Source organism: Punica granatum, chromosome 4, assembly GCF_007655135.1.
Source record: "Punica granatum isolate Tunisia-2019 chromosome 4, ASM765513v2, whole genome shotgun sequence".
Taxonomy (NCBI): Eukaryota; Viridiplantae; Streptophyta; class Magnoliopsida; order Myrtales; family Lythraceae; genus Punica; species Punica granatum.
This window is the reverse complement of record NC_045130.1, coordinates 29,822,119-29,834,576: the sequence shown is the minus strand read 5'-3', so window position 1 is coordinate 29,834,576 and position 12,458 is coordinate 29,822,119. Positions and strand designations below refer to the sequence as shown.

General features: G+C 39.8%; 1 protein-coding gene across 1 annotated transcript; it reads right to left on the bottom strand.

The window, feature by feature from the left end:
- Positions 1–2,581: 2,581 nt before the first annotated feature.
- Positions 2,582–7,021, bottom strand: LOC116205567 (sphingosine kinase 1). Its single transcript, XM_031538196.1, has 10 exons — positions 6,523–7,021; positions 5,622–5,744; positions 5,422–5,522; positions 5,176–5,248; positions 4,702–4,788; positions 4,535–4,612; positions 4,350–4,420; positions 3,562–3,849; positions 3,095–3,217; positions 2,582–3,008 (listed from the first exon to the last, which is right to left on the bottom strand). The coding sequence occupies exons 1-10, from the start codon at positions 6,863–6,865 to the stop codon at positions 2,817–2,819; spliced, it is 1,479 nt and encodes a 492-aa protein (XP_031394056.1). The 5' UTR covers positions 6,866–7,021; the 3' UTR covers positions 2,582–2,816.
- Between the last annotated feature and the right edge of the window lie 5,437 nt (positions 7,022–12,458).

Below are 12,458 nucleotides of genomic sequence, written 5' to 3'. Positions count from 1 at the left end.
TTTAATGGCCAAGCTAAAGTTTTGGCTCGCTAAAACGTAAATAACGTTGAGATTTTTAAAACCGAGATTAAAACGTTTGGCTTTACATGGGAAAAGCATCAAATGTGGTGATTTTATATGCAAATAACAAAATCTCGTCCAGGAAGTTCACTAGTCACCAGTTAGCCAAAAGAATAACGACTAAAGTCATATGCACCTCCTCGTTCAAACAAAGACAAAATATCGTTATATGATCATATTTGAATCGTGGGTTAAGGAGAATCATGACCTTTCCTAAGTTGAAATTCAAAATAAGGAATCAGTGGCGAATGAATAATCCTACAAGTTTAATCTCCTGCAAAATTGAACATCAGGAAAAAAAATATATCTTTTAGGAAAAACCTACTCTTTTCTTCGGCAAGAGCATAGGTATTACAAAGTCCTTCATAAAGATAAGGATAGTATACCAAGAATGAAAATAAAAATAATTTATTGTTACAATCTTTACCTTCTTTAATATAGTTTTTAAATCCCTATTGGCGAAGCTCAATATTTGTTGAGTCACATATATCTGATGCTATATTACGTATAAAAAAATGCATATCTAATACTATATTATTATTTATTATAAATCTATATGTAATATATAATGGTGAAATGAAAAAGCATGTTTGACTAGATTGTGCCATGCGTCATCCCTTGATATATAAGATAATGTCATATATCAAGCCCTTAACTCTCCATTGCATGGCTTCACCCATAAGGAAGCTTTATTCTAAATAATAATAAAAACAGGCCCTAAAATATTAAATAACCATTTAAGAAGTTTATATTTTTAAATTCATACACGAAAAATTAGAGAAGTTAGAGAAAATTAGAAATGTGAAAATCTCTCCTCACATAGAATCTGTGACAATCCCCTCATTCTGTCTCTTAATTTTATTTTTTTAAATAATTTTCTCTCTTCGTCTCTCAGTTATTCATTCGTTTGTTCATCCATTAATATTTTTCGTAATTTTCCATGAAAATAATTAAGCACCGAAGAGTTTTTGGATACGGGAGCTGGTGTTTTGTCATCTGATGCAAAAAATCCAAAAGAAAAAAAGAATCCCTAAAATGCTAATGAAAAGATTAGGAAAACGAAAGATGAGAACGAAAAATAATTAATTAGCTCAACAAGTAGGAGGATTGTTTTTCAAAAATGAGAATGAAAAATAATTTGAAATAAAAACAAATGAAATATGTGAATATATATATATATATATGTAATAATTAATTTCCCAAGACAACACACAAAAAATGTAATGCAAACCATTATATATATATATATATGTGTATGTATGGATTTTTCTGAATTATATATTTTGCCACCCTAATGTCAATGGGTAACATATCATGGATTATTGCAGAAAAAAATATATCAATTTTTTTACCAATTTAAAACAATTATTTATTTAGAACAATTACTTATTTCAAAATATAAAAATATGTATAGAAATCATTCATAAACCATTTCTCCATAACTTTTTCTAACTCGTGATCCAAACAAGCAATTAGTGAAGATGTAGGAGACTTTTAATGGTTAAAGAATATATAATTTTTGTGCAAAATTGAACGGCGAGTTAAAAGTAAAAATAAGCGATTCATACATATGTAAGAACACCTACATAATATATGACTTTTTCTTCTGCAAAAGCCTTATCTCAAAGTCCTTCGCACAAAAAATAAGGATAATATACCAAGAATGAACAGGACAATAATTTATTATGGAAGCAAATGTTTTTCCTATTTAGAGTTATTAATAAAAACGCTAATTAAGCAAATTGCATTCTTTTACTTTAATATAGTTTTTTTCCAACCTTACTGATAAAATTCGATTACGATGAGTCACATGTATCTAATATTATATTCTCATTGATTGTACTCCCCATTGGACCATATACACGGTTTATAGCCGAACTGACATGTCCCGTAGGTTTGCAAAGATGTCCACATGAATCATGAAAATTAGTCAGGTGAAATCCGGACACTCCATGTAATTAAAAAAATCATGATTTACAATAATCTAAACACATTTGTATAATAAAATTGACGAAAACAATAAGATCACCTTATATATCGTGGGATTCACAAACTCTTGTGTCAAATTTAAAATAAAAATATTAAGTAAAGAGTTAATTCGTAAGTCTTTTATGTCACCATGAGGTATTTTAGTTATTTTGTACCTTAATGACTACGGGGTGAGTTTTGGATCAAAATTTCGAACTAATCCGGTGACCACAAGAATGGTACCTCAAACTCTCATGGCAATCGAGGACAATGGGTCGACTCGTTAGGTTCTCTTATATTTTGTTTGGGTACAAGAATCTTAAAAACTCCCATACAAGATTCCTTTTCTTTTCTCGATCCAAATGGAAGGTTAAAGTATAGCAAACAGCATCAGAAGCCTAAACAAAGTCGCATAGTGTTCCTCAGAAAACCAATTCTGATCAGTTACACAATTGAAACACCTCGAATAAGGTCCAATCAGTTTTGAGTGGTCGGGCAACATATAGCGTAATAAGGTGCCAGGGAAAAGGCTACTCGGTCGAAAGAATCGACATTAAAAATAAGAAAATGTGCTCTTTATAACATTAAGTCTCGTCCAAATGTATCAATGATCTCAAAACTCTCCCGTTCCCCCGCACAAGGAAACCTGGTTGGAAGGAAATAATTTATTCTGTACAGGTCGATCCAACGCATGAAAAATAAGTACAAGAACCTTTGGAATTCCTCTTCCAGAGACACTGGTGATGATGTTAGGAGAAAAAATCCTCAGTCACGGATACGCGCACACACTATACAGGGGAAAACAGTGTGGCCAAACCTTGATCAACCGTTATCTGTAGCCTGCCATAGGACATTAACGTTTCCTGGTCCGACTTATATGTTCCCTTCCCTCGAGCTAATACTTCACCATCCGTGTCTATGATGCCTTGCCTGGTGGGGTCATCAGTGCGTGGACCGGGCTCTAAGACAAATGCTTTGACCTGCAAAATATAAAAACCGAGGAGAGTTTACATCCAACGTTTCAGGGCGATACAATTCTCGAGAAACTTGAATGATGATGCCATACCTTAATGTACACGACATGGGGTGATTTAACATGACCCCCCTTGCTCAACTCAGTCATCAACGACAGCAGCGCTAACTTCGGGCAATCGCGTATAGCAATCAGATCCATATAACCATCTGAAAACTGCAGCCAAGCCAAAAAGATATCTTATAATTTATGATATCAGCAAGAGAATAATGAGAAAAACAACTGTTCGTAATGACTAATTAGAGATATTTAGGAGCAGAATCATTTGATGATACAACTTCAAGCACATATGAAATTACATAATTTCCTCTGGCTATTTAGAATACAACATTGAAACATTGTTTTCCTACAGACTGACATTTTGTTAACTCGAGATGTGTCTCAATATGTCTGTCCAGAAATTTCTGTAATTGTGGTTGCAAGGATATGCCTATTCAACTTTACAAGAAAAGCTAGACAAGAAAGTTGTATGCAAATTATTATTCTTTCAGTAGGCCAACCTCAGCTTTTGGAGCAGCCATAGTGTCTTCGCCGCCCCAAGGAACATTGTGAAGCCAAATCGACACAAACGGTCCATCAATGGTCCTCCAGCTCAACTCCTCTAACTTGATATCTGGCCCACGATAGGCATTGCAAAGGACCTGAACCGGTTCTTCTCCGTGACCTTTACTTTGGACATTCTGTTCTCCACTATATCTTGCAGGCTCTCCATGATTTTCATATCCCGGTGCAGGCACAAAAGAGACCTGCCCATCATATCGCCTCAGGTGCAGTACACGTTGAATCGCCTGAAAATGTAAACACCAATGATCGATAAATGCTTTTAACGAGCAAAATGTTACAGTAACAACGACTCATACCATGCATGTCGTCTTAGAAGATTCATGAATTATTCATAAAAACTGTAATACACAACAAAGAGAGAATAATTTACACCTGCTTATTATCTGATAAAAAACTTATAGACAACTCTGCTGGGACTCTAATCCCTCTCACAAATTAGATGATTGCACCATGGATTGTGTCCATGGCTTGCTTTAAGTAGAGCAAGCAATGCAAATTCGACAGCGGCCCAACAGTCATGCGACTAAGTATGACTACAGATATTCCATGAATGCCAATCACACAATAAAATTCCAGAACTAGATTAATGTGATGATAATCCATGCACTCCAAATCCAAGTCTCAGAAAACTATACAGCCTCATAAGAGAAGGCGAACCTAGTGAAGACGAAGAAAATAGAAGAGAGAGAGAGAGTGTGTGTGTGTGGGAGAATTGTGCACCTACATAGAAATCTATACGAGCACTTCCCATCCACCTATACTTCTCAGATTCAATGTCGATGTCTGCAATAAGGCCTGAAGACAAAAAAGCATAACGGGAGCAACTTTTAGAGCTCATAAACGACGTCTCTTAGTGTTTCTAAATAATTTAAACTTTCTGAAAGTGTAGGGGGAACCAGTTCCTTATACCCCATGCAAGCATCAGAACACTAAAAAATTTCTTGTCCTCCTGTGAAATTGTGGCCACATCAAGTAATCGTTTGTGGCCTGGGAGCAATTGAAAATACTATTAGAGAATACCCCAAAAAAAAGCAATTATAAAAATTAATTCACTAAGATGAAAAGGCAGTCCAAACCTCGAATAATGGCAAGAGTAGCATAAGATGCTTTACAGGGTAAGCCAACTGAGTCGAGAAGAGACTTCGCCATTCCGTTACCAGTACCTAAATAGGCCAAGTATTACACGAGCAATATGTAAACTTACGTGAGGAGGTGAATTTATGTACTTCCTGCACTGTCTTTAGTCAAATGCTAAATAAACCAACCAATGAAGATCTTGAGAGGAAGATTGAATGCTTCAGTCATAATAAAGAAGAACGTTGATCACCACTGCTATGGACTTGACAAACACTTCTCTTGTCATCTTAATTAAAATCAAAAGACAAATAACCAAATTTAAACCCTAATGATACTGATCAAATATGAACTATCTTGACAAAATACAGTCAAATGGTAAAGAAACATGACTATAGCAGAGGGTTTTGAGCCCTTGACTAAATCATACAACATAGTGTTAAAAATTTGATATTAATACAGAGCACAAAAAATACCTGCAGGTATCACCCCTAGGGGCATCTTTATTGCAGCCTTCCAGTCATCCCTTTCAAGCAACCCGTTCACTACCTACCAAAGTCTATAAACTTATCAAAGAAACCAATGAAATCTGTCATAAATGAACATTGAGAAACATATATTCAAATTCTGAAAAGACAGGACACATCAAGTTTTTGGTTGGTGTCAACAGTTATTCCTCACTTCTATCATCATTCCATGTAAACTAGGCATGACTCACTAACCTCAACCAAAATTCCATCTCCGCTCACACAGACAATGCCATCGTACTTTGATAGATCAATAGAGCGAGCAATTTCTTTGGCATGCAACTGATATCTGGTTTCTGCGGAGTTAAAAGACAAACACTTTCAGCTAGTGAAGGTATCACAGAGAAAGAATGAGGCAGCAATCTTTTGGCAAATTCACATCAATGAAACCAAACCTTGAATATCAAATTCAATGCCAGCATCTTGAAGAAGCGGCTTCACTTCGTTTGAAAATATCTTAGGAGCCATTCTCTTCCCTCCGAAAGGGTTCATGAATATAAAAAGCCTCTTTGGACGGCCTATAGAAAGGAGAGCATGACACCATCAACTAGTCAAAACAAGAAATGTAATCTAGTACACCAACACCATCCCGGGCTTTCATTAATCCCAAAAAAGTCTTGAGATTTCTTATTAAACCAGTTAAAAACGTGCCATCTATAACAAAAACAAGCTAAAAACATTGATCCTCGTGCCTGCTGGTAACTAATCTCCCCAAAACGAATAGTACACATAACTTCCACAAATAAATTCTCTATTGAAGATTTACAACTAATTCAACCGCAGCTTTTCAGCTTGAAAAACATACCGAAGAAGCACAAAAAATTCGATTTTGATTGATAGTAGATGATCACAAAAATAGATTCTATCATCAATAAATGCTTTCCATCCACGGCTTCACTCATCTGTTCAAAACTGCAATATGCGACCACTGTAGATAAATTTCCGACATGAGTTTCTGACGGGCCCCTAAATGGACACAAAATCCTATCCTTATCCCCCGATTGACGGTTCGAGCGTTTCTCTATCCCAAGAAAGATGTCTAAATTCTAATCAACAGGTTCTATCATCAATAAATGCCTCCATCCACAGCTTCACTCATCTGTTCAAAACTGCAATGTGGGACCCCTGTAGATAAATTTCCGACATGGGTTTCTGACGGGCGCCTAAATGGACACAAAATCCTATCCTTATCCCCCGATTGACGCTACGAGCGTTTCTCTATCCCTTAGAAAGATGTCTAAATTCTAATCAAGAGACAATATTGGGAGAAGAATTCAACCATGGCCGAGACATTACCGAGATTGTCCATGTAATCCTGAAGCTTCTTGCACCAGAGGCTGAGGGACTCGCCCGACAAGGGCTCGAACACCAGCTCCCTCCTGACCAGCCCCTCTCCTCCGCCTCTGGAGGGACCGGGGCAGCACACTGCCCCGTCCAAGTCGACGGCGGCCTTGATCCTTATCCTGGACCCCTCCGCCGCGAACCCGAGCACCTCCTTCTCGACCCTCAGGGCCCGATGGCCGCCCTCTGCCCAGACGACCCTGCCGTCCGCCGTGAGCGTGAGGGGCGTCACGGCGTCGTTGAACCGGACCCAGTCCGAGATGATCGGAGCGGCCGGCGGGGAGTCGGGCTGATCCATTGTCGCGAAAGCGCTGAGGAATTGGGGATTAGGACGGGGGAAGGCTTTTGGCCAGGCCGGGACGTCATATGGCTGGCCACATTGGTTGACTTCTGGAAGGGAGACCTTCGGATTTCGATTCCACCTATGTTTCACCACTGGCCCCCTGCTGGTCAGCACTTGAACCGGTTAAAAGTGAGACGGGTTACCCGGGAGATACTTCAAAGAGAGAATTAGCAAAAATACAAGATGAATATTGACTCAAATTGCCCTTGAGGTATTTGTTATATCAAACTGAACCCGGATAGTTAAAAATTACTTCAACAATGACCCTCCGTCCATGCTCCGTAAAAAATCAAACGGAAACATCTAACGTGGCTTGTAATATTGTTTCTCCTTATGACCTGGCTTTATGACGTGTCTATCTGTCTTCGTTAAGCTTCTTAAGATCGAAAGCGGGAAATGATGCGATTGTTGGGCGGGATTTTCATATTTCAGAGTAGACACTGAAGTGAGAGCGAGCAGGGCACATCAATTTCTCTGTTCAATGAAGTTTGTTTTCTTTTAGCGTTTAGAACAAGAAGATCGAAGAGGATTTTAGTGTTCTCTAGTGATAGAAGCTGGTCGTGGTCCTCGCGGACGTTTCAAAAAATTGGACTCCAGGTAGGTAACGGTTATTTATTACTCCCACAGTCGATTTTGTGGTCCCCTACTTGTCCCTTTCATGCATTGTTTAATGCGGTCTCGGGTTGGTTGTCTTTTGTCTTTTGGTGGTTAATGTGGTAGAGAATCTAATAAAGTTTGATTTTTTATATTTTTTTTATCTGTGCATGATGGTTCCTCTTTCGTTGGTTTGTGGTCTCATAATGGAATGACATTACGTGGATCTGATTTTACATCATGGAGGAAAGTTTCATGATAACAAACATAACCATGTTGGTAGTGAGATAGACGTTTTAGAACATGTAGATACAGATTTCTTGTCTGCAATTGCGATCATGAACATGTTAGATGATCACTACAAGAGCAAACCTTCCAGTTGTTGGTATGCCATCCCTTGAATGATGATGGAGTTTGGGCTTGAAGAGTTAAAAGATGATAATGATTCAACAAACCTCGTAGCTAATGTAAAAGGATATGATGAGGTGCACTTATACATTGAGCATCTAGTAGAAACTCCCGAGAAACTTATTAGCAAGGAAGCAATGAAATTCTTGGCAAATGTTGAAAGAGAAGCAAGAGAAAGAGAAGTCAGAGAAAGAGAAGCAAGAGAAGTAAGAGAAAAGGAAGTAAGAGAAAGAGAAGCAAGGGAAAGGGAAGAAACAGAAAGAGAAGCAAGACAAAAAGAAGAAAGGGAAAAAGAAGCAAGAGAAAGAAAAGCAACAGATCGAGAAGCAATGAAAATAAGAGAAACAGAAGCAAAAGAGGTACTTGTACAAGTAATTGATCAATATGAAGATGATGAAGATGAATAGAGGAATGACTCCACCAGTGGTGATGACTGTGACAGTGGGGATGAAGTTTGGGATGAAGATGATGATGAATTTGTTGAAGCAATTGAGCCTGGTTTGGAAGAATATGAGATGAACAATGCATCTGCATGATGTTGAACTTCTATAGTGCATGGTGATGAAGCTGAAGTTGGAACTTCTATAATGTATGCTGACACCACTATAGTACCTAAAGTGCAGTAGAAGCAAAAACCTAAGAACAAGCACACAAAGACTAGGTTCAAAGAAAAAACAACAAAAGAAAGGGCGAGAATGTTTATATAGGAAAACATAGAGGCTGAGGTAGAGGTGTCAGCACCCAATTTCGGTCCATCGGCTCCAGGGGGGACAAAATTGTCATTTTTCTATTTATCACCTTTTTTTAAAAAAAAAAAAGGGAAAGAAAAGAAAAAAATCTCGGGCAGGGCCGGGCAAGGCCGGGCAGCGTTGACCGGCTGCCCGTGACCCGCCGGCCCTAATTTAAAAAAAAAAATACTGTTCCGGGCAGGCCGGGCAGCGGCAACCGGCTGCCCGCGATCTGGCCGGCCGCCCAGAATAGGAAATCGCGGATTCCGCGATTTCCTCCCCAAATCGGTTGAAATCTCGACCGAAAATTGCAATTAAAATGGGGAAAACCTAATTCGGCGAGGACGGAACGGAACCCAGAGGAAAAAAAGGAAAAATTGGCTCTCGTTTGAGAGAATTTGGAGATCGGTGCGATTCGGGACCGACGCCGGAAAATCGCGAAAACTCCCTCGATTCCGGCCGTTTGGACCTCGGTGAAGTCCAAACCAGACACCGCGTGGCCCAAGCGGCGCCCAGAGCTATCTCCCGCACCCTCTCGTGCCGTCGTCGCGACGTCCAGAGGCGCGAATCGCCGCCCCCAGCCTCGCGCCGCCGCTGCCCCCCGATCCCGGCCACTATTCGGCTAACGGGCCTCGGCCCATTTCTCTTCCTTTGCAGGCTCGGCCCAGTCGGCCCAATCCGCCAACCTCGGCCCATCTATCCTTCCGCAGCCCAAGTCTTCGTCCGGCCCGAGTTGTTCCAGACCAGCCCACTCCTTTCGGGCGATTTTTTTCCTTCGGACTGGCCGACCGATCCGATCCGATCCGACCCGTTCGTCCAACAGCTTTCGTATATTACAGAAACGCCCCCAAACTTTTGGGTTAGGTAAAATCTCAACTTAGCGGCATGTTTAGGGCTTTATATTAAATATCATGCTTGCTTGAATGATGATGACATGAAATAATTGCTTGTTGGTTGCATAGATTATCAAAATTATGCCGAATCCGATTATTCTAATTTTCTGATTTGTTCCATTCTAGTCCTGCAACAAATTTTCATATTTTTCAATCCTGCCCAAATTCCCAAATCAATTTTAAACCAGTTCCATGACATTTTCGATATTTTCATCACGTCCCTAATTTTTTTCAGAATCAAATACTGCTCCAGAAAACTTTTGCATTTGTTTCAATTCAGTCCCTGGAACATTTATTATTTTTTTAAAATCAGCCCTAAATTTCAAAATTCATTTCAAACATACTCTGGGCTATTTCATTATTTCTAGCACATCCTCCGAATTTTTTAGAATTTAAAATCGCTCCAGTAAACGTTTCAATTTGTTTCAATTTAGTCCCTGCAACATTTATTCATTTTAAAACCAGCCCTGAATTTCAAAAATTAATTTCAAATAAACCCTAGCCCATTTTATACTTTCCCGGACATTCTCCAAATTTTATAGAATTTAGAAAAAAATCATTCTCCAAATTTTTTTGATTTGTTTCAGTTTAGTCCTTGAAACCTTTTTCTGTTACTTTATTAGTCCTTCTTATTCTACATTATGTTGTTCGATCTTTATGCAAATTTTTCGAGATGACTGGAAATTAGAGTTTATCGGGCGATCTATTATTGATCGTTTCGACAGCTCGAAACCCAAAAAATAAAATAAAGCATTCAGCAGATTTTAATTAAACTTAATGATTTCACCAATCGGGTAAACGGGACGTTCATTTGACTAATTAATTCACTCGACCTTAATAATTTTGCACGAATTGGTAATTAATCGGAAATACGCGTCGATAAATTGCAAATACGTGTTGACGCCTTCTTTTCAAAATTCGCAAATTTCATACTAAAATCTGAGACTCGTGATCCGATGTGACATGGACGTCTGGGAAGAACTTGCATGTTTTGACTCGAGGCCTCCTAATTTTAGGTAACTCAAGTCGGGGTGTGGAAGTTCTTTTTAGATCACTTCCGGATAGATTGACCGTTTCTTTGACTTTTTGGGGTTCTCGCATAACCCTAGAAGAATCAGGGAATCAGTCAACGCCGGTCACAGGCCGAGGTGGCCCGCATTGCGCAGTCTCTCTCTTTTCAAAAATAAATTTTCTATACAAAGGCAAAAAAAGGCGTATTTACAATTTATTGTTATCTATGCATGATCTTGGGTAGTTAGATCGGGAATAACGGTTTAAGATACCAAAATTTGACTTAATCGCATACTCGGCCTCATAGAAAACATAATGGGGATAGCGGGCTAGGCACTAGGTTGTAGGATTCTCGCGTCAAAATCCACATTCTATAATAACTTATCATAATCAAAGTGTCGCGATACATAACAATTTAAAATCAACCCACACATTCGAGACTTGATCACGGACACATACAGTCTGTCAGGTCCGATAAATGATGCTGAATGCTACATGCCATTCCCGTCTTGCCTTTTGCTTGTTTTTAGGGTAGGATTTGTATGCCAAGATTCCTCGGTTAATAATCAATTAATCCACGTAAATTTGGTGATAACAAAACCCCATTGATTGTTTATTTGAGCTTGCTTGTTACATCTTTTGCACTTGATTGTTATGCGGATCGAGCCCGATCCTTTAGGTGCCGATTCACACTGGGTCCAACGCCCATAACCGACGATCACGGGGTCCAATGCCCTTATACACCGAGTGCGCACTTTAATTTCAATTTCAGTCTTTTCAAACTACACGGTGAGCACGAGTGAAATAATAACCGAATGCGAACCGACCGGGATCCAATTGTTATAATTTGTATTTTATTTATTTGAGAGAACAATGTGAGGATTTATGTTGTATGTTTATTCATGTAAGAATCCCGGTCGGAGAGCAGACGGTCGGAGTGTTTCTTCGAATTTACGGTGTCAAAACGCGTAAGATGAGCGGAACTTAATTAAGCGGTAATTAAATAAAATGGCAAGCCTAGACAAGCTAGAGTACCGATAGGGCATGCGAGATATAGGCTCGCATGTAACAGAATCCCCGAATTCGGAACCTTGGGTTTCGCAGACCATATGCCTTAGCAATTAGGTGTACTCCGTACCCCTAGACCTGGGTAACTTGTCGGCCCTCGACCCTCGGGTCATAAAATGGCAAGTGGCGACTCCTTCTCACGTGCGTCCGTCGCGCGTCCCCGGGAAGGTGGATACTCCCAAGCCGCGTTGCATTTAGGCGCGCGCATGCGTGCCCCGACGAGACGAAATTCGGGTGCGCACAGCTTGGCGACTCCACTGGGGACCACTTAGAGGGTTCGGGCTCGTTTCCGCTTGCTTTGTTTGCTTGTTTATTTATCGCTTTCTGTAATTTTTCGCTTATCTACTTTATGCATTTTTTATTTCCCACACACGCATTGCATAATCATACTAGCTTCTAAGTACCTACGGGTCGCGTCCCACGACCGATTTTAGGAAACACAGGTTAGATAGGGGTTCCGAGTAAAGGTACGTCGCACGGTTGGACCGTCGATTAGGCCCCCAAAGATCCCCGCTCGATTTCAAGGAATTGACACCCTTGAGTCGGGAGCCCCTATCCTTACGTAGCACGGTCCCTGTAGTGCCAAAACCATGCATTCTGCAGGAGCTCCACGCCATCCTCCAACGCGACTTCAACAATAGTCCTTGAGTCGGCCTGCGCGCCAATTTGAATTTTTTTTTCTGTTCTTGAGAGAGATGTGCGATGTATAATAGTCATTAAGCCGTGGGCATTTTTATTTCATGCATACATGCATCATCCAATTTCAAAATTAGGGTGTCATTTGTATTGACTAGTCTTAAATCGATCTTCCTTTCATCTTGGTAAGGGATGTCACGCTCGGTTTCC